The 27,446-nt window shown below is 43.6% G+C and overlaps 1 protein-coding gene across 2 annotated transcripts; it reads left to right on the top strand.

Moving 5' to 3' along the window:
* The first annotated feature begins 115 nt into the window (after positions 1-115).
* nsmce1 (NSE1 homolog, SMC5-SMC6 complex component) lies at positions 116-27,439 on the top strand. Of its 2 annotated transcripts, none has more exons than XM_063058736.1 (8): positions 116-213; positions 7,079-7,213; positions 20,236-20,357; positions 21,193-21,270; positions 24,185-24,331; positions 24,418-24,534; positions 24,730-24,850; positions 25,493-27,438. In XM_063058736.1, the coding sequence occupies exons 2-8, from the start codon at positions 7,096-7,098 to the stop codon at positions 25,564-25,566; spliced, it is 777 nt and encodes a 258-aa protein (XP_062914806.1). In that variant the 5' UTR covers positions 116-213; positions 7,079-7,095; the 3' UTR covers positions 25,567-27,438. The 2 variants fall into 2 exon arrangements, with proteins under 2 accessions (XP_062914806.1, XP_062914807.1); XM_063058737.1 differs by lacking the exon at positions 116-213 and adding an exon at positions 4,177-4,616 and having other exon boundaries at positions 25,493-27,439.
* The last annotated feature ends 7 nt before the right edge of the window (positions 27,440-27,446 follow it).

Raw genomic sequence — 27,446 nt, 5'->3', positions numbered from 1 at the left:
TTACAGTAGCTCTCCTTGCTCCGGGCTCAGCGCCTCGGGCCACTGGCTACCGAGTAACCAGTAACCAGTAACCAGTGACCAGTGGCCAGTAACTCGGTTACCGCACCAACTCCGCCATGCGGTACCGGCCGGGCCACAATGCACTGCGGCGGAGAGGCGGCGCGGGGGATTGTGGGAAACCGGCGCCGTGGAGACGGGTCTTGGAGGAGTGAGGTAAAGCAGCGGGGAGGGGACGGATAGTGAGGGAGAGGCGGGAGGGGAGAGGGACGGGTAGTGAGGGGAGGGGTGAGCGATGGATAGTGAGGGAGAGGCGGGGAGGGGTGAGCGATGGGTAGTGAGGGGTGAGGGACGGATGGTGAGGGAGAGGCGGGGAGGGGTGAGGGACGGATGGTGAGGGAGAGGCGGGGAGGGGTGAGGGACGGATGGTGAGGGAGAGGCGGGGAGGGGTGAGGGACGGATGGTGAGGGAGAGGCGGGGAGGGGTGAGGGACGGGTAGTGAGGGAGAGGCGGGGAGGGGTGAGGGACGGGTAGTGAGGGAGGGGTGAGGGAGAGGCGGGGAAGGATGAGGGACGGATGGTGAGGGAGAGGTGTGGAGGGGTGAGGGATGGATGATGAGGGAGAGGCGGGGAGGGGTGAGGGATGGGTAGTGAGGGAGAGGCGGGGAAGGATGAGGGACGGATGGTGAGGGAGAGGCGGGGAGGGGTGAGGGACGGATGGTGAAGGAGAGGCGGGGAGGGGTGAGGGACGGATGGTGAGGGAGAGGCGGGGAGGGGTGAGGGATGGATGGTGAGGGAGAGGCGGGGAGGGGTGAGGGATGGGTAGTGAGGGAGAGGCGGGGAGGGGTGAGAGTTGGGTAGTGAGGGAGAGGCAGGGTGGGATAGTGAGGGAGGAATGGTGAGAGAGAGGCAGGTTAAGGGAAAAGGGAGGGTTCAGGTGATGGAGAGGGGGATACAGGACAGTGAGGCGTACAGAGAGGATTACAGGTAGGGTTGGAGTTCAGTGAGGGTACAGGAAGGGGGTTGGGTCGGTGGGTGAGGGTTCTGGGGAGAGGGAAGGGTAATGAGAAGGGGGTGTTTGGAGTGGGAGGGGTAATGGGAAGGGCTGTCTCAGGAGACGAAAGGGTCAGAGGGAGAAGGGGTAATGAGGAGGGGTCTAGGGAGAGGGAAGGGGGTTTCTGGAGTGGGGAATAATAGGAAGAGTGGTCTAAGATGGGGTAATGAGAGGGAGGGATATGGGAAGGGGTTGGGGAGAGAGGGATACAGGAAGGGGGTCAGGAATAGAGGGATACTGGAAGGGGGTAGTTGAAGGGGTTGAGGAAGGGAGGGATATGGAAAGGAGGTCGGGGATAGGGAGTGATATGGGAAGGGGCTTAGGGAATAGGGAAGGTGTCAGGGTTAGGGAGGGGTATGGGGAGGGGATGGGGAAATGGAGGGCATTGTTTTGTAACCTCTAAACATTAAACTAATTCAATGGAAGACTTGGGATTTCAAAAATCTGGTCTAACTTCGTGTTTGCTTTAACTGTGGTGCTCTATCATGTGGTGGTGTGATGATTTGTGCAATTTACCTATACGTATATAACCCATAATGAATTATTTAAAGGAACAAGAATGCTTATACACATGATTACTCAAAATACACAACACGCCTCCCTGCTTAGCTGTAAACTCCAACTCAATAGAGAATACATCTCAACGATATACCTATAATACAACTACTATACAGACTTTAACAGAATAATAAATTTTAAATTGTCCCATTCAGGCCTGAAGATTTAATCATTCTGGAGGATTTCATACTCTTGTAGGATAATGTCTTCCTGACAGGGGAGATTACTCTTCTTGGCAGGTGAGACGTGTGGCTGTGAAACAGTCTCAGGTTCTGGGGCCTCCTCCTTGGTGGTTGTAGGAGTTGATTCCAAGACAGCAGGAAGTGGTTCTGATAGTGGTAGCCAACTTTTTTCTCTGCTCCCCTCAGCTGATTGATATCTCGTCTTCAGATGATATTAGACGCAATCTCCACTCATGGAGGTTTAGCTCTGTCCTTGATCTTTCTGTGTACCCACTTTTGATCACCTCTCTAGTCAGTCCCTCGCCAGGACTGCTTGTCCAGGAATGTAACATTGAATCTGCTTGTTTGAGAAGCCTTCGGTTTGTCTCAGCTGTTTGTGCTGCATCCTCCTTTCGAGGTTGGGTTTGAAGAGATCCAAGCATGATTGCCAGGGATGACCGAGGAACAGCATAGCTGGTGAGTTGTTGGTTGTGGAGTGTGCTGCATTGCGATATGCAGGGAAGAAACTGGTGAGCTTCTGATTCAGTGTCAGTGTAGTGTGTTCTGCTGACATTGTTCACAGTGCATTCCTTAGACTGGACAAACCTTTCCACCAGGCCATTGTAACTGAGTGGTACGGTACAGATGTAATGCATCTAAATCCATTCATTTTTAGGAATGATTGGAACTGTTCGTCCACAAACTGTGGTCTATTGTCATTGACTAAATGTTCTGGAACACCAGTCCTTGCAAGGAGGCTTCTCAGTACATAAACAGTGTGAGACTATTGGGACCACTTCTGGCCACTTTGTAGCTGCATCCACGACTGCCAAGAAATTTGTGCCCTTGAGTGGTCCAGCAACATCCAGATGAATCTTCTGCCAGGGCAATGCAGGCCATTTCCAGGGATGGAGAGACGCTGCTCTTGGCATTTTCTGTACATGTTGGCGTCCCAAACAGTGCACGGCAAACTGCTTGATCTGCTGATCTATCCTAGGCCACCAGACAAAGCTTCGGAGCAACCCTTTCATTTTAACCACTCCTAGTTGACCAGCATGTAGCTCCTCCCAACACTTTTCTCTCAGCTTGGATGGTTCAGCAACTCAATCCCCACATAAGGCAATCCTCGTCCAGGGCAAGTTCATCCTGGCACTGGTAAAAGTGGGGAAACTTGAGTTTTTGTTGCACATTCCAGCCATTTTGGGTTGCCATCTGGACCTGAGACAGTGTAAGCTCTTCTGGTTTCCCTTTGGATCATCTCTGTCATAATAGGGAAACTTTCGATTTGTGTTAGGGAGGATGCGTCAAGAGGAGTGTCTTTTTTATTACATTTTTCAGGTATTTCCTTTTCCACGGGGAAATGGGACAATCCATCAGCATTTCCGTGATTAGTTATCCTCTTGAATTTGATCATGTGATTGTGTCCTCCAAGAAACAGAGCCCATCTCTGCATTCAGGGTGCTGCTGTTAGTGAAATGCCATTTTGTGGGTTGAAAATGGACACTCATGGTGGATGATCAGTAACAAGGGTGAACTTTTTCCTATACAAGTACTGGTTGAAATATTTTACACCCCAAACTAGACTCAAGGCCTGTCTCTCAATCTGTATGTAATTTTTCTCTGCACCAGTAAGGGAACATGTTGCAATGGGTAAGGGGTGTTCATGTCATCACTCATAACATGTGACGTGATTGCACGTATACCATAAAGCGAGACATCACAGGCAAGCTTTACTGCATGATGATCTGTCAGTGTATTGTCTGATGTCACCATTTCCTTTACCTTTTTGAATGCCATTTTAAGTGCTACTGCTTCCGGATCTGCAGTTATGAGTTCAAGGGGAGGAGCACAGTAGACAGGTTTAGCAGCAACCTGTTATAGTAGTTAACAAATCGTAAAAAGGCGACATATCCTTTGGCCTTGGGGCATCCACCACTGCTTGAATTTTCTCTGCACACTTGTGTAATTCTTGTTTATCAATCCTGTGACCACGGTAAATGATGCTTTGTTTAAAGAATTCATGCTTGTTGTGTCATGTTCTGAGCCCTTAATCTTCTAACCTTTTTTAAGACTGTCTTGTGGTTTTGAGGATGTTATGCTTTCCAGTGACGATGATGTCATCCAGTTAATACTGAGTGCCAGGGCAGCCTTGCAGCACCTGGTCCACAGGTTTCAAGGGTTTATTTTATTGTCTAAGTATACATGTATAATATAACATTGATATTTGTGTTCTGATTGCCATTAAATTCAGAAAGATCATGGGTGCAGATGAAAGAAAAGACATCAACCCCCCCCCCCCCCACCCACCATCCTTGGAACCAGCATGAAAAAGAAAAGAAGCAAAACTTGTGGACCCCTTGCCTGCAGCACAAAAACTATCAGTGATCCTCTACACATAACACTCCCCGGCTCCCTCACTTGCAGAAAAGAACAGCGACAGTAGCGCCAAATCCCAACAAATTAACAGATCACCCACCTGCCGATCGACCACAAGAAAGAAAACACTGAAAAACTGAAGGAAACTACTATAGAATCCAATAATCACTCGCTGCTCATTGGCTATTTTACTTGCTTCAAAAATATCGTTCCAGTATCTCAGTATACATGAGCCAATTACCAGCTGTGTAATCAAAGATGTCAATTTTTATGACGTAGCCAGCCATTTCTGTTTTTTTATGATTATCATCACCCAGTACGCCCTCTTTATGAACTTGTGAATTCCTCTGTTAGTTGCCTTTTTTGCATCTGGACAGTCTGCACATGCTGGGCTATGTTTTTCACTTGCTGCACTGATTTTTGAAAATTGGACTCTTTCACTGCGCTTCAGTGGGTTGGTAGCTGTCTCAGGTTCGTTTTAAACAAAATACCTCGTCAATATTATGAATTGTAACTTCAAAGTATTAAACCAGTTCAAAGGAAGACACAGGAGTCTGAAACATGGGTCTAAATTCAAGTTTTCTTTAAGAAAGGGGCAGACATATCATGCTGGGTATACTTAGACGTATACATGCAAGGTTACTCAGATATTACTGAAACATTAAATACACAATAGAGGGGTACGGGAAGGAGGTTGAGGGAAGAAAGGGGTCGAAGGAAAGAAGGGTATGGGAAGGGGGTTGGGGAAGAAAGGGGTACAGGAAGGGGTCAGAGGAAAGAGGGGTATGGGAAGGGGGTTGGGAAAGAGGGGTACAGGAAGGGGTCGGAGGAAAGAGGGGTATGGGAAGGGGGTTGAGGGAAGTATGTAGGAGGGAGACTGAGCTGACCATGTGGCTAAGGGGAATGGAGTGAAAGGCTGTCTGGGTGAGATAAACCAAGGACAAAAACAGGCCGGAATCAGGGATGTGTGTGTGTGGGGGGGGGGGCAGGAGTGGGAGATTGTGTAAGAGAGAGGTTGTTAGAAGATTCAGTTTGGGGGGGGTTACAGACGGTGGGATTTGGGGCAAAGGAGGTTGGGTGAGAGAAAGTGAGACTGGGAGGGGGGTACAGGGGTGTAGCTACCCCATGACTAAATAAGAGTAGATTTGCTATTGCAGAAGAATGAGAGGTGGAGTGGTAGGGAGAGTAACTGGGCTCACTAATGGAATGGAAAGGAAGTAAGAGAGCCTGGGAGGGTGAAATAATGGGTAGGGAAGGAATAGCAAGGCCTGTTGAGGTATGAGATGACAGGGAGTGTGGTCATATTGAAGAAGCTGGAGGGTAAGGAAAGCTTTGGGGGACTAGAGAGAGGGAGGAGGAGAGGCTTGGGGGGGGCCAGGGTATATGGGAGGGAGTAAGAAGGCAGACAATAGTGAAAGAAAACAAGCCTCTGCTTACGCAAGCTCAAGTGGAGGTTGGGACGGTGGAGTGGCCAGCTGGTAGAAGTATGTTGTTATGGGTTACATTGTGTAGTTGTGATATAGCCTGGCTGGTGACCTGATCAGTTGACATCGGTGCAGAATACCTGGTGCAGTACTGTTTGTGGAATTTTTTGCACGTTATGCTGTTTTTCTTAATTTACATAGGTGGCCACATTGAAGCACTGCCACATTAACTGCCAAGTCTTAAATCCATTGCCCTTTATGCTACCTTATTAAAATTAACATCAAGCATATCCTTAACTCCCATATAACTATGATAATCAGGGATTAAATGATATTTTAAAAAAACTGAGTGCACATAAACTTTAAATTCAGGAGTTCCTTTAAAATTCCAGTAAAGTGTAAGGATGACTAAAATTTACAAAGCATGTCAAACTGGTAGTTCACTTAAAAGTCATGGCTAAAACAGGTTATTTTTTGCCAGCTAACCTTAAATCGTCACTAAGTTTAGAACATTGCACTATTACTCCTGATCCCAGGAGCGCCAATTTTGTGAATGTGTTTTGAAAATCCCAGTTATAAGACAGATTCTGTGTCCCAGTTGGTTGAATCCTCAAATTACTCTTAAGATTTGCCAGCACAACTTTTCAATAAATCTTCCATTATTTCAATTAAGTTGTTTTTCTTTTGTGATTTGCTACCTTATCTCTAATGTACAGTATTCAAGTATTTTCCCCATGACTAAGTGTGAACAGAATGGGTTCTACTTCTGTTTTCTTTCTTCCTTCTTGAGTAAAAGGGTTGTGGTAACTACTCTGAAGTGTGGTTAAAGTAGTGGTATAGCTGTTAAATTTAAGCCAAAGGTTAACAGTCCATTGAGACAGTTTATATTTCTTGGCTGTCAATGGCAGTGTAGAATCTAACTTGGGATAACTTTTCAAAAGTTAAACTATGGTAGTAACAGCTATAAAACCATCACTGCTCTGTGTATGTTGACCCTTGATCTGAAACACTTAGCGATGAGCCAACTTTTAAATGCGTCTTAACTGCAGATTTAAAAGTGGCCTTCCTATTGATTCCTGGCACCTAAAGTATTCGTGAAATAAAAGGGTGTTGTAGAAGATCAGAACCAATGTATTAATAAAAGAAATATGGAAGCAACTTTCCAGGCAAAAAGCTCCCACGTAAAGCAATGAGGAATTCAGTCCTTTTAATATTGAGGATTAAATGTTGATCATTACACAAGGAAGAACTACCCTCCTGTTCTGTGGGTTCTTTTATATCTCAATCAAAAGCTAGCTCCTAACAGTTTATCACCTCAGGATTGCACTGGATCACCAGCCTAGGTTTTGGAATGAGGGTTTTGAACCACAATCTTCAGGCGAAGAAGTAACAGTGCTATATACATTTTCAGGGCTTAATCTGTACAAAACTATAAAATTACTTGTGTGCTTATCATTTAAGTGTTGCCTCGATGATAAGGATCTTATTAAAGTCCCAATTTTCGTCCAGGAGATTGGATTGTAACCATGGCAGCGGTGCTAAACGATGGCCATCGACGGTTTCTACAGACGATGATGTCTCAGGGAATCCTGGAAGGCTCTATGACACGGAAGTTGCACAGGCATTGCTGTGAATTGCACAAAGGTCAGCCAATTCTTTGAAATGTGTGTTCCACACTCTCCTGGTTTACATATCATAAAACATTACTCTTAATCCTTGCTTCATAGGTAGATATTTTCTTGATCCCAAAGGAACTTACTCTGTCACAGTAGCATTACAAGTGTACAGCTGTAAGAGGTGCACCAGTACTTCGATGGAAAGCTATACTTATCAAGTTGGCCTGCTGTTTAATTGGTCCATTCAGAATGCTGTATCCTAATGATTAGTGCAAATAAATCATGGCTATCAATGTGCAACTCCTGTTCAATATCCTGCAACTTTTCATGTTTGGATGATAGTTAACAGGTGGATATCTTATAGGTAAGTAATCTGCTTGAAGGAAAGTGTTTTCTGAGGTCTAGGGTAATAAGGGACTGTTTTGGGGGTGTGGTGCATAGTAAGTACAGGAAGGGGTGAGTTCCCTGGGCCTAGAGATTGTAGGAAGGGAAGAATATCCTGGGGTTTGGGGAAGTTTCAGTCAGGTTCCCAACCTTTCTTATGCAATGGACCGACAGTATTAAGCCAGGATCAATGGACCCCAGATTGGGACCCCCTCTAAGGAGTTGCACAGGGTCAGCCAGCATGAAGAAGGTTAGGGAGCTGGGAAGAGGTAAGTGGAAACAATGTGAGAAGAAAGCAGTTTCTGGGAAATGGGGAGTGGTACTTGCTCAGGGAGTAGGTAAATGTCAGGAGCACAGAAAGGAATGGTTTCCGTAAGTAGGAGCAATTTTCTAAGTTTAAGCTTCCTGGCAGAGGCGTGCAGGTTTTTACCTAGCATCTCCATGTATTTAGCAGCATTCATCATCCCATCAATTCTGACCAGATTTCACTTCCTGCTGTTGCAAAACATCCTGATAGCATGATGCTACCTCCACCATACTTTACAGTAGGGATGGTGTTACTTGACTGATGCTCAGTATTAGATTTACGCCACAGGTGCCACTTAGTGTTGAGGCCAAAATGTTCGACTTTTGTCTCATTCGACCACACAACGTTCTTCCACATCTTTACTATGCTAAGATGCTAAGAGGATGCAGGGTGACTTGGATAGGTTAGGTGAGTGGGGAAATTCATGGCAGATGCAATTTAATGTGGATAAATGTGAGGTTATCCACTTTGGTGGCAAAAACAGGAAAACAGATTATTATCTGAATGGTGGCCGATTAGGAAACGGGGAGGTGCAACGAGACCTGGGTGTCATTATACACCAGTCATTGAAAGTGGGCATGCAGGTACAGCAGGCAGTGAAAAAGGCAAATGGTATGCTGGCAATCATAGCAAGAGGATTCGCGTACAGGAGCAGGAAGGTACTACTGCAGTTGTACAAGGCCTTGGTGAGACCACACCTGGAGTATTGTGTGCAGTTTTGGTCCCCTAATCTGAGGAAAGACATTCTTGCCATAGAGGGAGTGCAAAGAAGGTTCACCAGATTGATTCCTGGGATGGCAGGACTTTCATATGATGAAAGACTGGATTGGCTAGGCTTATACTCATTGGAATTTAGAAGATTGAGGGGGGATCTTATTGAAACGTATAAAGTCCGAAAGGGATTAGACAGGCTAGATGGGGGAAGATTGGTCCCGAAGTTGGGGAAGTCCAGAGCGAGGGGTCACAGTTTGAGGATAAAAGGGAAGCCTTTTAGGACCGAGATTAGGAAAAACTTCTTCACACAGAGAGTGGTGAATCTGTGGAATTCTCTGCCACAGGAAACAGTTGAGGCCAGTTCATTGGCTATATTTAAGAGGGAGTTAGATATGGCCCTTGTGGCTAAAGGGATCAGGGGGTATGGAGAGAAGGCAGGTACAGGGTTCTGAGTTGGATGATCAGCCATGATCATACTGAATGGTGGTGCAGGCTCGAAGGGCCGAATGGCCTACTCCTGCACCTATTTTCTATGTCTCTATGTTTACAGTATCTTCTAAGTGATGCTTTGCAAAGTTTTATGGGCAAGTATGTTTTTTTTATTTAGCCAGGGCTGCTTCCTTGGCACTCTTCAGTAAATAGCCTTTTTGTGCAAGGCTTTAGAGGTTGTGCAGCTATGAACTTCATCTCCATTTGCAGCCACTGACATCTGCAGCCCACTCAGTGACTTGGTGTTTCAATTTAGAGGTGCAAGTTGTTTGGATGAAGAATTTGAATGTAAGTGAAGTAATTGTATAAATAGAGAAAATGAGTTTGATCAGATAAGACAATGCAACAAAGGTTTCACTGGATTGGACCGTGTGATGAGGGAGATATTGAGGAATGTTTGAGTGGAATGGGCCAACATTCTCTAGAAATTAAAAGAATGATAGATGATGTCAAGGTTATACATGTTGATGGTGATTGGTAAGGAGATGATGGTTACAGGGACCCAAGGCAGAATAATGGGATTGAGAAAAGGGGGCGGGTGCCATGATTAAATGGTGGATCAGATGCAATGCGTTGAATAGCCTAATTCTGCTCCTATATCTTGTGGTCTTACGTTGGGAGCTAAAACTTCCACAATACTTAAAGGGAGGGCCGGCAAAAGAGAACATGACATATGGTTATAAAGGATAAGTAAAAGGCAGTTGAGACAAATGATAATTGGTCCAGAAAGTGAGGATGTGGAACTACAGTGGCTGGCAGGAGTAGATAATAGACTTCCTATCAATAATTATAGCATTGAATATGGTATAAATCAGGAAGTTAGAGGGCTGTGTAATGAGGGTTATGTAATTATGCAGTAGGGCTTTAAGATTTGTATTGACAAAGCAAAACAAATGGGGAAAATGTATTGAAGAGCTTGTTTATAAAATGAATTCAGGGCGTTGATGACAGCCAGACAAAATTATCATTTTTGTCTTCAAATCAGGAGTGGAAACTGTTGACCTTCGTAGCAAAGTGAGTGCAAATACAAGTAAGTCTTGCTGCAGTTGTATACAGTTTTGGTGAGGCCTCACCTAGAGAACCATATTTAGTTTTGGTGAATGGGGCAATGTTCTCTAAAATTTAGAAGAATGAGATTTGGTGTCATTGGAATATATGTGCTTTTGAGGGACCTAGATGGTGTGTAGATGCTGAGAGTTAATTTCCTTGAGAGTTTAATATTGAGTATCATCTCAGGATAAGGGAGTAGTATTGGCATCAACTTATTATTTCTATGGACTTATTAAAGTGGAGATTGAGAGGGATAATAAATCAGCCATGATCGAAAGGTGGAGCAGACTTGATGAGCCAAATGGCCTAATTCTGCTCTGATGTCTTGTGATCTTATTATTGGCATTGTTTCATTGTCATGTGTACCGAGATACAGTGTAAAGCTTTGGTTTTGTGTGGCATCCAGACAGATCATGCCTTACATGAGTGCATCTGGGTAGTAGGAAGAAAGCCATGTAGAATATTGCGTTGTAGTTACAGAAAGCAGGGTGCAGGTGGACAATAAAGTTAAGGGCCACAGTGAAGCAGATTGGGAGATCAAAGGTTCAACATTTTACATATGAGAGGTTTGATCAAAGTCTGGTAACAGTGGGGTAGAAGCTGTTCTTGTTGCTGGTGGTTCATGTTCAAGCTTTTCAATCTTCTGCCAGATGGCAGTGGGGAAGAGGGAATAACCAGGTGAGAAGGAGTTGTTCTTGCGTTGACTACTTTCTTGAAGCAGTGGGAAGTGCACATTGTCCATGGTGAGGAGGCTGGTTTGTGTAATGAACTGGGCTATATTTACAACTCTCTGCAATTTTTTGCTCTCTTGGGAGAATGGTGGCCATATCAATCTTAATGCTAAAATTGGTAAGAATCGTCAGGGATATGCCAAATTTCCTGAGGAAATTTGCCTTCTAAGGAAATAGATGTGTGTTAGTATTTTTTTTTTGCTGTAGGGTCATATGACTGAACCTAGACAAGTTGTTGATAGTTACAGTTAGGAACTTGAAGCTCTGGAAGTGAGTTCAGGAGGAATTTTGTTTTCACTTGGAAGCTTGTGAATCTTTGAAGTTCTTCACTCAAGGGCTGTGGATGCTCAGTTATCAAGACTTTTGTAATGTAGAGGAAGCAAATAGAACAGGGATAGAATAGGAAAGTGTAATTGAAATTCAGCCTTGATTTTGATCAGTGATGGAGTTAGCTCAGAGAGTAGGTGGTCCTGTCTCCTTTCTTGTATTGTTATTGGATTGATTAGTGGGGACTAAACTGTAGGAGTAAACATTGTTTTTGATGTTGCAGAATGTAATCTGTAGAATGTTTCAATGATCAGTATCTGGGTTTCAGTTGAACACAATCTTTATTTCCCTAATTAGGTGTGTGGATGGAGTACAGTGTATTTATGTTGCTTGACGACACCGACGTGGGAAGCATCCGCAAACGCATATCGACAATTTGAATAATTAGGCAGGAAAATAGTAGGTGGAGCATGGTGTAGGGAGATATCCATTTTGGCAGGGTATTATGGAACAGCAGAATATAATCTGGAAGGTGAGAGACTTCTCATTGTTGGTTGCAACAAGCATTTAGGGAGACACTTGGTAGCCTTTATTGCAAGGATATTTAGAAGGTAAAAAGTGGTGTATCAGCAAATTATATATATAGACTTGAGTGCAATCACCATTGGACTAATGTGTACAGTTTTAGTGGTCTAATGATAAAAGATAGGACATGCTCAGGGACTTAGCGGAGACCAGACACTTTGTGCGTGCTTCATGACCAACCAAGTACTATTCATCAGAAGTCACCGGAAAGTGATCATGTGATAGAGCCTGCCTGGTGTTGGTTCCATACTCATACTAAGGGACACCATGGGTTTCCATCAGAAACTGAATGTATTTTAATTATTTTAGTGCACCTTTGGAGAGAACTTATTATTCTCTTCTGTCTCCTGGATGTATTAGTGATGGAGGTCTGTCTTTATGAACCACTGCAGGTTGAGTTTCTAGTGCTTTGGTACAATTAAGTGAGCTGCTAAGTCACTTTCGTTACTGTAGCTTGTGTAGGACTCATTCAAACATAGACATAGATTGGGTAAAGTGGCAAGTTTCCCTCCAAAAAGAACATCATTCTCGTATGTTGGTGCACTATTCAAACTTGAAATACATTTCCCTGATATTTGCACCATCACTAAGACCTGCTACCTCTGACTTCTCAGTATTGTTAGCACAGCTGAAGTTCTACTACCTGTGTCCCAACCCTCATAATTCTGCTCTCCTAAAACTCATATCCACATTGCTCTGGGTTCTTCCAAGTCCAGATTTAAAATTCTCATCCTCTTGCCTAGGTACAAATACCTGAATCTTAGTCAGGATGCAAGTTTATTTATCATGTGTACATTGAAACATATTGTGAAATGTGTTGTTTGTGTTAACAACTAACACACCCAAAGATGTGCTGGGATATCCTGCAAGTATCACCACATATTCCAGTGCCAACATAGTATGACCACGATGCTTGGCAGAACAACATACAACACAACAAGCTACAAAACAACAACAACAGTGAAAATAAGCCCCGTTCCTCCCTCCCACCCACACATATACACAGTCCAGCCTCCAGTAGACATGCAGATATCAACTAACCCTGCAGACTCGCAGAGGTTTGTAGACCTGGGACTCAGGAACCCCTCCCCCTGATCTCTGAACACCGGTATTTGAACTTGATCCATTAATGATGGGACCCCGGACACTAGGCCTCAAATTCTGGTCCCACTGATTCGTGAACCCAGGGGGTTGTCGGACTTTGCTCCACCTGCCCGCACAGACCCTCACTGACCCCTGGGGATGCTATCAGCATTTGTTCGCACTAGACTGTCAGATGGACATCCCAGCCCTGTCTGTGAATATCCCATGTTTGTGTCAGTATCATTAAAATACGGAGCGGAGACTTAAGACTGTCCTCAACCAGATCCCTAACCTGACCCCTAATCTCTCTCTGTCCCCAAATCCATCCCCACAAGCCCAAAGAAAAACACTACAAAACAACTAAAACTGAGCTGCAGCCTCAATGGAAATCACAGCTTGTTGCCATCTTGAGCAATCCAAAGCGCATTGGATTTGTAATTTCAACTCATCTTGTATATTGAAGCCTGACCTGAGAGTCAAAATGTGTTGCTGTTTCAAGTGGTTCTCCTCAGTTCAAACTAAGGCTGAGAAAGTGTAGTTTAGATAATATTTGTGAGATGAATGAGCTTTTATCACCCTTCTCATTAAATTTTAGTATAACCCTAGTTAAGGCATTGGTGAGGCCAAATTTGGTCACTGAATTATAGGAAAGATGTCAATAAAATTGAGAGAGTACAGAGGAGATTTACTAAAATGTTGCCTGGGTTTCATCTAAGTTACAGAGAAAGGTTGAACTAGTTAGGTCTTTATTCTTTGAAGCATAGAAGATTGAGGGGGGACTTGATAGAGGTATTTAAAATTATGAGGGGGATAGATAGAGTTGACGTGGATAGGCTTTTTCCATTGAGAGTGGGGGAGATTCAAACAAGAGGACATGAGTTGAGAGTTAAAGGGCAAAAGTTTAGGGGTAACATGAGGGGGAACTTCTTTACTCAGAGAGTGGTAGCTGTGTGGAACGAGCTTCTATCAGAAGTGGTTGAGGCAGGTTCGATGTTGTCATTTAAAGTTAAATTGGATAGATATATGGACAGGAAAGGAATGGAGGGTTATGGGCTGAGTGCAGGTCGGTAGGACTAGGTGAGAGTAAGAGTTCGGCACGGACTAGAAGGGCCGAGATGGCCTGTTTCTGTGCTGTAATTGTTATGTGGTTATATGGTTATAGTTTGGGGTTCGGTGACCAGTGTTGTATGAAAGTATATCTAATATATCTGGATTTTTAATTCAGTTAGAGAATTAGTTTCCCTTTGTCCAGCTCAACCTCACCAGTGTTTTTAGAAAGTTAATGCCTGTTATTCTAACTGTATCCCATTAAAAGGGCTTCAGGCTTTGATTTACACACGAGTGATTAGTAACAAAACTAAATGAACCAGAATTATTCTCAGCTTTATTTAAATTCCACTAGTGCTGTGTATGCCCTCCTGTTACAATTTCAAAGTGAGATGCAGTCAGGTGTTTCACTAAGCCACAGCTGTCTTGAGTTTTGTCTGATGGTGATTCTATTCCCTCTCCCTATTCAACCTTCACAAGAGGATACCTCAGGTTGATTAAACAACCATGCAACTGTGGGTAGGAGGAAGATGCTGGAAGATAGAAAGCACTGCTGTGGAGATAAAAAGTAGAATAATTCTGGACTAAAAAGCAGAAACAACTAGAAGTGTAATGAAATCCAGAAGCAACAAAGAGAAGTCTTATTGTTTGTGTCTGGACCTAATGTTTAAACTGCAAAAAATCAAACTGATTCCCTGTCTGTTATTTCTGGGCATCCTTGGCAACATGTAAGCAAGCCTCTCTGTCTTTACATTTTCCCATCTCTAAATGACCATTATTTTCACTTGCAAAATAAAAGGCAAGCATTAGTAGAGATAGTAGCATGTTACATCTAAGCTTTACACAATCTCACCGCATTCTCTCCGCCCCCCCCCCCCCCACCCCCGGTCGTATTAACTTCCTGACATCATTAATTCGTATCTAATTAGTCTCTTTTGCCCTTTACAGCACACCTCCATTCCACCCCTGGGTATCTTTTTCTCATCTTCTCTTGCAAACTTACCTTTGCCATCAGCTTTTGTCTGACAAATAGGTTTCAGTTGTATCACTGCCTAAGAAGAACCTGGTGACCTGCCTCAATGACTATTGTCCAGTAGCACTTAATCCACTGTGATGAAGTGCTTTGAGAGATTGAACTTATCAACTCCTGCCTGGGAAATGACCTGGATATGCTTCAATTTGCCAACCGTCACACAGCAAATGGCATTTCATTGGCTCTTCACTCAATTCTGGAACATCTGACTATAAAAGCTTTTATAGATATGTAAAAAGGAAAAGACTGGTAAAGACAAATTAGGTCCCCTACAGACAGAAACAGGTGAATTGATTATGGGGAGCAAGGACATGGCAGACCAATTGAATAATTACTTTGGTTCTGTCTTCACTAAGGAGGACATAAATAATCTTCCAGAAATAGTAGGGGACTGAGGGTCCAGTGAGATGGAGGAACTGAGCGAAATACATGTTAGTAGGGAAGTGGTGTTGGGTAAATTGAAGGGATTAAAGGCAGATAAATCCCCAGGGCCAGATGGTCTGCATCCCAGAGTGCTTAAGGAAGTAGCCCAAGAAATAGTGGATGCATTAGTGATAATTTTTCAAAACTCGTTAGATTCTGGACTAGTTCCTGAGGATTGGAGGGTGGCTAATGTAACCCCACTTTTTAAAAAAGGAGGGAGAGAGAAACCGGGGAATTATAGACCGGTTAGCCTAACGTCGGTGGTGGGGAAACTGCTGGAGTCAGTTATCAAAGATGTGATAACAGCACATTTGGAAAGCGGTGAAATCATCGGACAAAGTCAGCATGGATTTGTGAAAGGAAAATCATGTCCGACGAATCTCATAGAATTTTTTGAGGATGTAACTAGTAGAGTGGATAGGGGAGAACCAGTGGATGTGGTATATTTGGATTTTCAAAAGGCTTTTGACAAGGTCCCACAGGAGATTAGTGTGCAAACTTAAAGCACACGGTATTGGGGGTAAGGTATTGATGTGGATAGAGAATTGGTTAGCAGACAGGAAGCAAAGAGTGGGAATAAACGGGACCTTTTCAGAATGGCAGGCAGTGACGAGTGGGGTACCGCAAGGCTCAGTGCTGGGACCCCAGTTTACAATATAAATGACTTGGATGAGGGAATTAAATGCAGCATCTCCAAGTTTGCGGATGACACGAAGCTGGGCAGCAGTGTTAGCTGTGAGGAGGATGCTAAGAGGATGCAGGGTGACTTGGATAGGTTGGGTGAGTGGGCAAATTCATGGCAGATGCAATTTAATGTGGATAAATGTGAAGTTATCCACTTTGGTGGCAAAAATAGGAAAACAGATTATTATCTGAATGGTGGCCGATTAGGAAAAGGGGAGGTGCAACGAGACCTGGGTGTCATTATACACCAGTCATTGAAAGTGGGCAGGCAGGTACAGCAGGCGGTGAAAAAGGCGAATGGTATGCTGGCATTTATAGCGAGAGGAATCGAGTGCAGGAGCAGGGAGGTACTACTGCAGTTGTACAAGGCCTTGGTGAGACCACACCTGGAGTATTGTGTGCAGTTTTGGTCCCCTAATCTGAGGAAAGACATCCTTGCCATAGAGGGCGTACAAAGAAGGTTCACCAGATTGATTCCTGGGATGGCAGGACTTTCATATGAAGAAAGACTGGATGAACTGGGCTTGTACTCGTTGGAATTTAGAAGATTGAGGGGGGATCTGATTGAAACGTATAAAATCCTAAAGGGATTGGACAGGCTAGATGCAGGAAGATTGTTCCCGAAGTTGGGGAAGTCCAGAATGAGGGGTCACAGTTTGAGGATAAAGGGGAAGCCTTTTAGTACTGAGATGAGGAAAAACTTCTAACAGAGAGTGGTGAATCTGTGGAATTCTCTGCCACAGGAAACAGTTGAGGCCAGTTCATTGGCTATATTTAAGAGGGAGTTAGATATGGCCCTTGTGGCTACGGGGATCAGGGGGTATGGAGGGAAGGCTGGTGCAGGGTTCTGAGTTGGATGATCAGCCATGATCATAATAAATGGCGGTGCAGGCTCAAAGGGCCGAATGGCCTACTCCTGCACCTATTTTCTATGTTTCTATCAGGATAGTGAAGATACATACATCAGGATGCTATTTATTGACAACAGCTTGGCATTCAATACAATCATCCCCTCAAAACTAATCAATAAGCTTCAAGATGTTGGCCTCAATCGAAAGAATAAGAGGAGATTGCACAGAAACATATAAAATTATAAGAGGCAGGTTGTTTCCACTGGTGGGTGGGTCTAGAACTAGGGGACATAGTCTCAAGATTCGGGGGAGTAAATTTAGGATGGAGATGAGGAGGGACTGTTTTTCCCAAAGAGTGGTGAATCTGTGGAATTCTCTGCCCAATGAAACAATGGAGGCTACCTCAGTAAATATATTTAAGACAGGGGTGTTTAGTTGTTTGCGTAGTAGGGGAATTAAGGGTTATGGTGAGAAAGCAGGTAGGTGGAGATGAGTCTATATTAGATCAGCCATTGAATGGCGGAGCAGGCTCAATGGGTTAGATGGCCTACTCCTGCTCCTATTCTTTTGTTCTTATATATCCTTGTTTTCCTCACTTGCAGACCCCAGTCAACATCTCCACAATCTCGATCAGCCCAGGCACACCACAAGGCTGTGTGCTGAGCCCTGGCTCTACGCACTTTATACTTATGATTGTGAGGCTACGCATGGCTGCAATACCTTATTTAAGTTTGCTGACGATGCCACTTTGCTGGTTGAATAAAAGGTGGTGATGAATCAATATATAGGAACTGTATTGGAAATCTAGCTGAGTGGTGCCACAACAACAATCTCTCACTCAGTGTCAGCAAGCTGATTATTGACTTGAGGAGGAAACTGGACGTTCATGAACAAATGCTCATCGGGAGATCAGAGCTGGAGAGGATCAGCAACTTTAAGTTTCTCCGTGTTATCATATTAGAGCATCTGTGCTGGGCCCAGCATGTAAGTGCCATTACGAAGAAAGCACAGTAATGCCTCTACTTCCTTAGAAGTTTGCGAAATTCAGTATTACATCTAAAACTTTGATAAACTTCTAAAGATGTGTGGTAGAGAGTTATTTGACTGGTTGCACCTTGGCCTGGTATGGAAACACCAATGCCCTTGAATAGAAAATACTTCAAAAAGTAGTGGATACAGCTCAGTCCATCATACGTAAAGCCCACCCCACCCCACCATCGAACACATCTACATGGAGCACTGTCTCAGGAAAGCAGCATCCATCATCAAGGACCCCCACCACCCAGGCCATGCTCTCTTCTCACTGCTGCCATCAGGAAGAAGGTACAGGAGCCTCAGGACCCACGCCGCCAGGTTCAGGAACACTTATTAACCCTCGTCCATTAGGCTATCGATCCAGAGGGGATAGCTTCACTCATCCTATCACTGAACTGTTTCCATAATCAATGGATTTACTTTCAAGGACTCCTCATCTCATGTTATCGGTGTTTATTTATTTAGTATCTTTGTCTCTTGTATTTACACAGTTGTCTTATGTACATTGGTTGTTTGTCCTGTTGGGTGTGGTCTTTCATTGATTCTATTGTGTTTGGATTTACTGTGTGTGCCCTCAAGAAAATGAATCCAGAGTCTGTACTTTGATCAATTTACTTTGAACAAAAGACCCAGCCTTCCGCCTGTTATGCTATCAATCACCAAGTCCCACACGCCACTTGCTCCCTCCTCTCCACTTTGCCTTTGCCCATATGTGTTATCATAATATACTAAATTTCTCTTATAAAATTAGGGACTTTTCCTGGAATAGTAATGGATAGTAGTGATGATGGATGGGAGTGTTTTTATGAGAGACAGATTGAGATGTGCTTCTCCTCTGAAATTGTGGGCGTGCCTCACTGATGTGACCAATGCAATGATCCTGTGATTTCAGTCTCTTGTGCAGACGTGCGATTACCCTTCAGCAGGGTGAACCCATGAAAAGTATCCAGCCTAGCCGGGGTAGCTGATCAAGTACGAAAGACCTAGGCTGATTAACTGGCTGGAGTGTTCTCTGAGATCTTTAACCTTCTGCTTCGATAGTCTGAGGTACCCACCTGCTTCAAGCAGGCTTCAATTATACTGGTGCCTAAGAAGAACATGGTAACCTGCCTCAATAACTATTGTCCAGTAACACTTGCATCAACAGTGAGGAAGTGTTTTGAGAGATTGGTGATGAAACATTATCAACTCTTGCCTGAGAAGCACTTCAATTTGCCTACCAGAGCAATGGGTCCATAGCAGATACCATGTCTTGGGCTCTTCACTCAACCCTGGAACATCTGGACGGCAAAGATGCATACATCAGGATGCTCTTTATCGACTGCAGCTCAGCATTCAATACCATCCTGTCCTCAAAACTAATCAATAAGCTTCAAGATATTGGCCTCAATACTTCCTTGTGCAATTGGATCCTCAGTTTCTTCACTTGCAGATGCCAGTCAGTTCAGATTGGAAACAACATCTCCATGATCTCTGTCAGCACCGGTGCACCACAAGGCTCTGTGCCTAGCCCCTGCTCAACTCGATTTACGCTTATGACTGTGTGGCTAAGCACAGCTCCCATGCCATATTCAAGTTTGCTGACAACTCCACAGTTCTAGGCTGAATCGTAGCAATTGACGAGTCAACATATTCTAGCTGAGTAGTGTCGTGACAACAGTGAAGAAAGAACTTCAGCATTCTACTTCCTTGAGAGTTTGTGTAGATTTGGCATGACATCTAAAACTTTGGTTAGCTATGGATGTGTAATGGAGAGTATATTGACTGGCTGCATGACAGCCTAGTATGGAAACACCAATGTCCTTGAATGGAAAATCCTACAAAAAGTAGTGAATATGGCCCAGTCCATCACAGGTAAAGCCCTCCCCACCCTTGAGCACATCTACACGAAGCACTGTTGTAGGAAAGCAGAATCCTTTATCAGGGACTCCCACCACACAGGACATTCTCTATTCTCGTTGCTGTCCTCAGGAAGAAGGTACAGGAGCCCCAGGGCTCACACCATGAGGTTCAGGAACACTTATTACCCTTCAACCAAGAGTCTCTTGAACCAAGGGGATAATTTCACTCAATTTCACTTGCCCTATCGTTGAGATGTTCCCAAGCATTCAATTTCCGGAACTTTCATCTCATATTTTTGATATTTATTGCTTATTTATTAATTATTTCTCTCTTTATGTATTTGTACAGTTTGTTGTCTTTCGGACACTGGCTGAATGCCCGAGTTGGTGTGGTCCTTCATTGATTCTATTATGGATTTATTGAGTATGCCACAAGAAAATGAATGTATTGTATTAATTTTGTATATGGTGACAGGTATGTACTTTGCTATTAAATTTACTGTGAGTCTCTGTTTTCAATCTCCAGTGCATTACAGACATGACCAGTTGGATGACTTTATCAAAACTATCAACACTCATTTGCAGCCTCTCTTCATGGAGATCAGGAAGGGGAAAAGTGAGGATGATGGACAGCAGTACTATGCTTTGGTAAGTCGGAATTGTGGGATCTAGTCTGAAACTCAGCGATGGCAGCAATACTATAGTGCAGAGCTTGTCTTATGGCAAGGTAACCAGGTGTGTACAACTAGGATTGGCGAATGAGGTGCAGTGATCTGTGAGCGAACCATAGCTAGACTGCAATGACCTTCAGCTTCCTCCTGTGTTGCTGGCATTGAAATACCACTGGGCAACAAGAAGCATTGTGCTGACTCACATTCACATTCTCTGCCTGTTTTGTACTGTATATGAAGTTCCCTTCCAGCTCTAATTCTCCCTCTAATTTGGATATTTCTTGTCCTGTTGCTGTGTGGCCCAAACATTATTGTCCCTATTTTTTCTCCACGGTGGTAGATGTGTTTAAGCAGAGCAATCTGTTACGAGTGATCTATTTAGGCTTGTATTGCTGTCCCTGCTGCACTTCCAACCTCTGCTCATAGCTACAAGCCTTTTGAGCGCATGCATTGTGTTACTCTGAGGATGCGTGCATGTGACCATATTCTATTTGTTTAGGCCATGCTATTTTTTTTGGCTTGACTCTTATCTTCTGTCAGTTATTTAGCAGAACAACAGTTTCGTCAACTGCAGTTAGTTGTCATTGATTTCCAAATAATGTAAAGTGAAAACAGCCTGGTGTGTACTGAACAAAGGCAACATATGTGAAAGACTTAACCTGATCACAAGATGGCTGATATTTGCCAGCCATTTACATCCTCTTGGATTGCCACTCTTTTTGTGTTTGCACAGCAGGACAACATGCAGTTAGTGTGCCCAGGCTGCAGGTGGCTGTAACACACCGTTTATCTTCCTTTTGTACTGTCTTCAGATTAACCTCGCTGAGACGGAGATCACTAGGATGGCCTTCGATTACACAGAAACTGAACTGGAATTGTTCAAGAAAACAGTGAGTACAGTGCAGTCTCATTCAGAACCATTTTGGTGTCTAAATGGTCCATGAATTTTCTGTTGGGCAAATTTAAATCTTAAAAAAAAGCAACAGGTGATTCATCTGTAGAGGAGCATGCGGTACAGGCCAGAAGAATCTAGGAATCTTAAAAAAAAATTTAGCATGACTTTCCTTGACCTTTTTTGACATCTGGCTTACAAGTTATACAAACTTGACACACTAATTCAGATGCAAGATTGGATAAAATAAATCCACCCATTCATTTAAACAGTATCTCGTTATTTGGAACATGAAGTTCAAGGTAAATTTATTATAACGTACATTTGTGTCACCATATACTACCCTAAGATTCATTTTCTTGCAGGCATTCACAGTAGAACAAAGAAATAAAATAGAATCAATGAAAAACTACAAGCAACCAATGTGCAAAAGAAGACAGACTGCAAATACAAAAAATAATAACACAAATATTGAGTTGCAGAGTCTTTGAAATTGAGTGTATAGGTTGTTGGAATCAGTTCAGTGAAGTTATCCATGTTGGTTCAGGAGCCTGATGGGTGAAGGGTAGTAGTAACTTCCTGAACTGGGTGGTGTGGGAACTCAGGTTCCTGCACCTCCTTCCCGATGGCAGCAGCAAAAAGAGAGCAGGGCCTGCATGGTGGGGGAAAAGACAATTTGATATCTTTCAATTTGTAAGGTCTTATTTCAGGATACTCATGAAGTGGCTCTTATCATCAGTCTCTCATTTTTTAAGATCTTCCTTGATCCTGAGGAATAGTGTAGGGTCCATCAATGGATGGTGCACACATCTCAGTCTCTCCTGGCTCCATTGCAAGAATCAGCTCCTTTATTCTGATGGAAGAATTTGTTTTGACCAGAGGTGTTGACTCCTGTAAGAGTATGTGTCTAATTCTCTTCCTCGTGTTCACTGGGTAAGATGAGTAAAGAATATGCAGAACTGCTTGAATCGTAAGCTGATGAAGGCGGGGTACTAGACAGCTGCTTAGTCTGAAGACCTAAGAGCATGTGAGAGAAGATTAGGCTGAAAGCCAGATCTTCACCCTTTATATGACCATTACTAATCAGCTGCCTCAACGGCACTTTCCCTGCCTGATCCCTATTCTTAACCCAGCCTTTCATCACAAAATGACCGCATCCACAGACCCATACAAAGAATCATAATTCCCAATTCTCCTTACTTTAGCCCAAAGTCTGTGAGCATTCTCTGTTTTTAGCTTGTGCCACAGGAAACATTGTGTGTATCCTGTCCGCCCCCTCAATTATTAAATATCAAATTAATTGCCCCGCATTCTTGCTTGCTTTAGTAAGATTTGGTCCAACCTTCTCAATTTCTTCTCCATGCTGATTGCCTTATTCCCAAGAGCCATTCTGGTATATTAATACCCACTGCTATAAGCAGGCACGGAAACCAAAACTTCATCACAGCTATGGTTTCATTGACGCCCTGCAAGACTACTTATTCTTGTACTTAAGCCCTTTTGGATTAAAAATCAATATACCATTTTCCTTGCTATTTGCTTGTATCTGCATGTAAACTTGATTAGATCCATTTACATTTGGAAGCTATCTGCAGACCACCTAATTTCTCAGCACTTAGAAAAGAAAATATAAGAGTCCTTAAATTACTGTAGTTATGCCCTTTTGTTCATGAGGCTGATGACTGAGGGGTAGTAACTGTTCTTGAACCTGGTGGTGCAAGTCCTAAGGCACCTGACCTGTATCTTCTACCGATGGTAGCAGAGAAAAAAGCATGGCCTGGATGGCGAGGATCTTTGATGCTGGATGCTGTTTTTCTACAACAATGTTTCATGTGGATGTGCTCAATGGTTGGGAGGGTTCTATCTGTGTTGTACTGGGCTGAATCGACTACCTTTTGTAGGGTTTTCTGCTCAGAGGCATTGGTGTTCCCATAGCAGTCTGTAATGCAGCCAGTCAGCACACTTTCCATTACACATCCCTAGAAGTTTCCCATTGACATGCCGTATCTCCCAAGACTCCTGAGGAAATAGAGGTGCTGTCGTGCTTTTTTCGCAATTATATTTAAATGATGAGTCCAGGACAGGTCCTCTGAGATAGTGACACCCAGGAATTTAAAGTTACTGACCCTCTCCACCACTGATCCTCCGATGACTACTGGCTCATGGACCTCTGGTTTCCCTCTCCTTAAGTCTACAGTTCCTTGGTCTTATTGACATTGACTGAGAGGTTGTGGTTATTACACCACTCAGCCAAATTTTCGTTCTCCCTCCTGTATGCTGATTCATCACCTCCTTGGATACAGCCCACAACAGTGGTGTTGTTAGCAAACTTGTACATGGTGTTGGAGCTGTACATAGCCACATAGTCATTGGTGTAAAGTGAGTAGAGTCGGGGGGGGGGGGCGCTAAGTACACATCCCTGTGTGACAGAGGTCTGCAAGTGAGGAAATCCAAGATCCAATTGCATGGGGGGGGGCGGGGGGGGTGGGAATTGAGGTCCGGATCTTGGATTTATTGATGTGTTTAACTCCTTAGTTCTCTACCAATGCTGTCCAATAATTACCTCAACCATTAGTTCTTTAATTCAGAAATTCAAGATTATGCTTTATAAATTCTTCACTGTCCTTTTTACAAGATATCAATTCTTAGACCATCCTGTTTTCGGGGTCAGCTCACAGAACTCTGCTTTCTCCCGTTGATACTGTCAGGATTTAGTCATGTGACCTTCACTGTGCTCTTTGTTCTGTGGTCTCCAGCGTTTCTCTTCAGCTAGCGGAGTGTCCTGCCAGAGTCCATTGGGTGACATTTCCCTGGCTGCTATGCTAACAAAGAATAACTTCAGTTTTCTGTGTGCCAACTTAATCTGCCTTTTATAGATGCCAAAGGCTCACATTTCTAGTACTTTTTTTCAGATGGATCTTGTTCTGGAGTCAGAGAGTGGCATTGTCTCTTCTACAGATATTTTGAACTTAGCTGATCAACTGCAACCCAAGAAAATGAAGAAGAAAGAAGTGGAGCAGGTGCTGCAGAGATTTGTGCAGGACAAGTGGCTTAGTGAGGTAGGTGGCAAGCCTGACCATGTCAGAAAAGATTTTGATTTGTCTCCCTGTGGTGACTGTATTGTTGCATGTTTTGTTTTCTTTAGAATGACGGTGAGTACATTCTCAGCACTCGTTGCATTATGGAGCTAGAACAATACATTCGCAAGATGTACCAGGACCTAGTGAAGGAATGCAACATCTGCCATAACATCTCTATCCAGGTACTGCTACCTCTTCTGTAGAGTGGATTCTTCCTTCTTGGAAGCCAGGGATTAGAATTTAACAGTTACTGCAACAGAGTTCTGTCCTTACTTCTGGGATCAGGTGGTGAAGGGGGAAGAGGATAGTTGAAATAGTAGTCATTCTATGACCTAGCCGGCCAGTACCAATCACCCATCTCATACATTTTCTTCCAGGGTCAAACGTGCGAAATGTGTGGAGCTAAGATCCATCTCCCTTGTGCTGCAAAGTATTTCCAAGGTCGGGATGACCCTTGCTGTCCAAACTGCAGGCAGTATTGGCCTCACGAGATCCCAGGTAACAACTGTTTAATCAACATGATTATTATATAAAGTACATAATCATTAATTTGCCTGGTCACAGCCCTCATCTAATCCACTATGAACAGCTGGAGTGCAGATGGTTCGATTCTGCCGCTCACCTCAAGGTCAGGCCATTGAATTATATTTAAGGTCTATAAAAGGTGGGAGGATGTTTGTAGAAAATAACTATTAGAAAACACAATATCATACCATCTTTGGAACTCAATAGTGTAAAACCTTTAGGTCCTGCAGCTTATTCAAGCAGTGGATTTTATGCATACACCAAATCCTTTGTTTTGGTTTTGTACTCAAGCTGTTACCAGGAGACGATGGTAAATTCTCTGAATTCAGGGCAGCACTGAAAAACAATTTTACTTTACTTACAGCCATCTGTTTTAGAAATTACATTTCAAGACTACAGCCAAAGATATTTCACTGAATTCTCACACTAATGGTATCCCAGAGTTTGTAGTTCACATGAGAAGAATTGGAACTCTGCAGTAGTCCACTTGGCAGTGAAACACTACTGTCTCCTGCCCTTGCTGCCTTGGTTTGTTTTAATTGTGTTGGGTCTTTTATTCTGAAGATTAACAGGTTACGCTACTGCTGAATTGACCTCAACTCTTCTCTCATGCAGATGTCCACAGGACTGAGTCGTCGACACCCCCTCCCTCCTCTGCGCCCAAGGTGCGACACAAATATCAGGAATGAAGCATCAATCAAATGTTGTAGACACAGAATGGAGGGAGGAGAGGGAACAATTTGTTCTGAGCCGAGGGATTCTCATGCATTATAGTGCTTGCTTCCAGTGAGTTGGTCTCAAGGAGCTTACATGTTGATACTCAAACCGTTTATGTTAACTGTATTGCGAATATTATAGTCCAGGCATAGTGACTCCAATCTTGGCAATTTGCTCTATGCCCCGATGACCCGAGTCCTCAGCCAGGAGTTGGATATCCTAGCATTCTGTATTTGAACCTATTTTGAAGAGGACAAGTGCTGGGAAATAATTTGAACTTTGTTCCCATCATCAGAAGACTCAAAACGTGAAGAATGTTAAGCAGTTAATTAAAAAAAAGTTTTAACTTTCCTTGTTAATATTCCTTTAATCTCATTGTTTTCTTCTGGCACGTGCGTGCGAGTCTGTGCGTCTGCGTGTCGGTGATGATGTCTTTTCCAAGGCCCGGAGTGAGAGGGAGAGAGGGGGAGCTGTGTGGTACACTACTCCTCACACAGACATTTTCGCAGTATTTTCCCTGTATTTTACAAGGTCGGGTTGCGATCTCGACACTGAGACCTGACGCAGATTGAAGGAGCGCTTTGTTGAGCACCTAAGCTTTGCTTACTACAAAAGGCAGGATCTCCCAGTGGCTACCCACTTTCCATTCTCATTCTGTCATGTCTGTTCATGGCCTCCTGTACTACCATGATGAGACCAAATGCATGTTGGAGAAGCAACATCCCATTACGTCTAGGTAGCCTCCAACCTGATGGCATGAACATTGATTTCTCTAACTTCGGAAAATTTTTCCCTCTCTCCTTTTTTCATTACCCATTCTGGTTCACCTTACATTCCTGCCCATCAGCTCCCTCTGGTTACGCCCCACCCCATTGCCTTTCTTCCATGGTCCACTATTCCCTCCTATTAGATTCCTCCTCCTTCAGTCCTTTACCTCTTCTACCTATCCTGTCCCAGCTCCTTGCATCACCTACCTTTCCCCTCACCTGGCCTCATCTATTCCCTCCCCACACCTTATTCTGGCTTTCTGCCCCTTTGCAGTCCTGATGAAGGGCATTGGCCTGAAACATTGACAGTTTATTTCCCTCCGGTCATGTTGCCTGTCCTGCCATGTTCCTCCAGCATTCTTGTGTGTTGGACAGAAGAGCACTGTGCTCACTGGTCTGTGTTAAATTTTACTGCAGCTTTTACAGTAAATTTTAACTCGTGTTTGTTATGTTTCCCCTCTTGCTGTGAAACGGGGACACCTTTTTCCCTTAGGGAGAGAGAGCCTGTGGAATGTCGAATAACCGGTGAACGAGTAGTCTCTGGGGTACTGCAAGTCTGTGTCCTTTATTGATGCTTTGCTGCACGCTTGAGTGCTCAGTGGGATGTGTTGATGCTTTTTTGCTGGTGGGGGAGAGCTGGGAGGTGCTTTGGGGTTCAAACGTTTAATTGTCATTCATTCTTTGGGGCACTCCTCTGTTTTCGTGGATATTTGCGTGGAAAAAGAATTTCAGAATTTTATTTTATACATTTCTCTGACATTAAATGTACTTATTGAAATGCTCTCACTGTGAAATTAGATAAATAACCTGTTCCTCACTCTAAGCTGTGCCAATTGTGTCGTCACTCACAAACTCCTTTATCCAGGAAATTTGAACACAAGGCTGCCCTTGTTAAGATCAGCTTGTTGATTCATGCTAAACAGAGTCTCTTTATCCTTGGTATAAAGCTCCTATCTGCTTGAGCTTCCACCTCTGGTTTAAAGCTCTGTAGAATGTTTGCACTATTTACTGTCTATATGCTCAGATTGTAATTGATTTTATTCCTCCTCCCAGATCAGTGTGTAGGCCACAGGACATAAAAGAAG

This window comes from Mobula hypostoma, chromosome 9 (genome assembly GCF_963921235.1).
Source record: "Mobula hypostoma chromosome 9, sMobHyp1.1, whole genome shotgun sequence".
NCBI classification, from domain to species: Eukaryota; Metazoa; Chordata; class Chondrichthyes; order Myliobatiformes; family Myliobatidae; genus Mobula; species Mobula hypostoma.
The sequence above is the reverse complement of the archived record's forward strand: the minus strand, read 5'-3'. Positions and strand labels throughout refer to the sequence as shown.

What these genes read in the sequence shown, in the direction of transcription:
- nsmce1 (XM_063058737.1), top strand. Translation starts at nt 7,096, where the DNA reads ATGGCAGCGGTGCTAAACGATGGCCATCGACGGTTTCTACAGACGATG. An exon ending in AGGACAAGTGGCTTAGTGAG is followed by an intron (nt 24,332 to 24,417) that starts GTAGGTGGCAAG and finishes TGTTTTCTTTAG; the next exon opens with AATGACGGTGAGTACATTCT. An exon ending in TTGGCCTCACGAGATCCCAG is followed by an intron (nt 24,851 to 25,492) that starts GTAACAACTGTT and finishes TCTCTCATGCAG; the next exon opens with ATGTCCACAGGACTGAGTCG.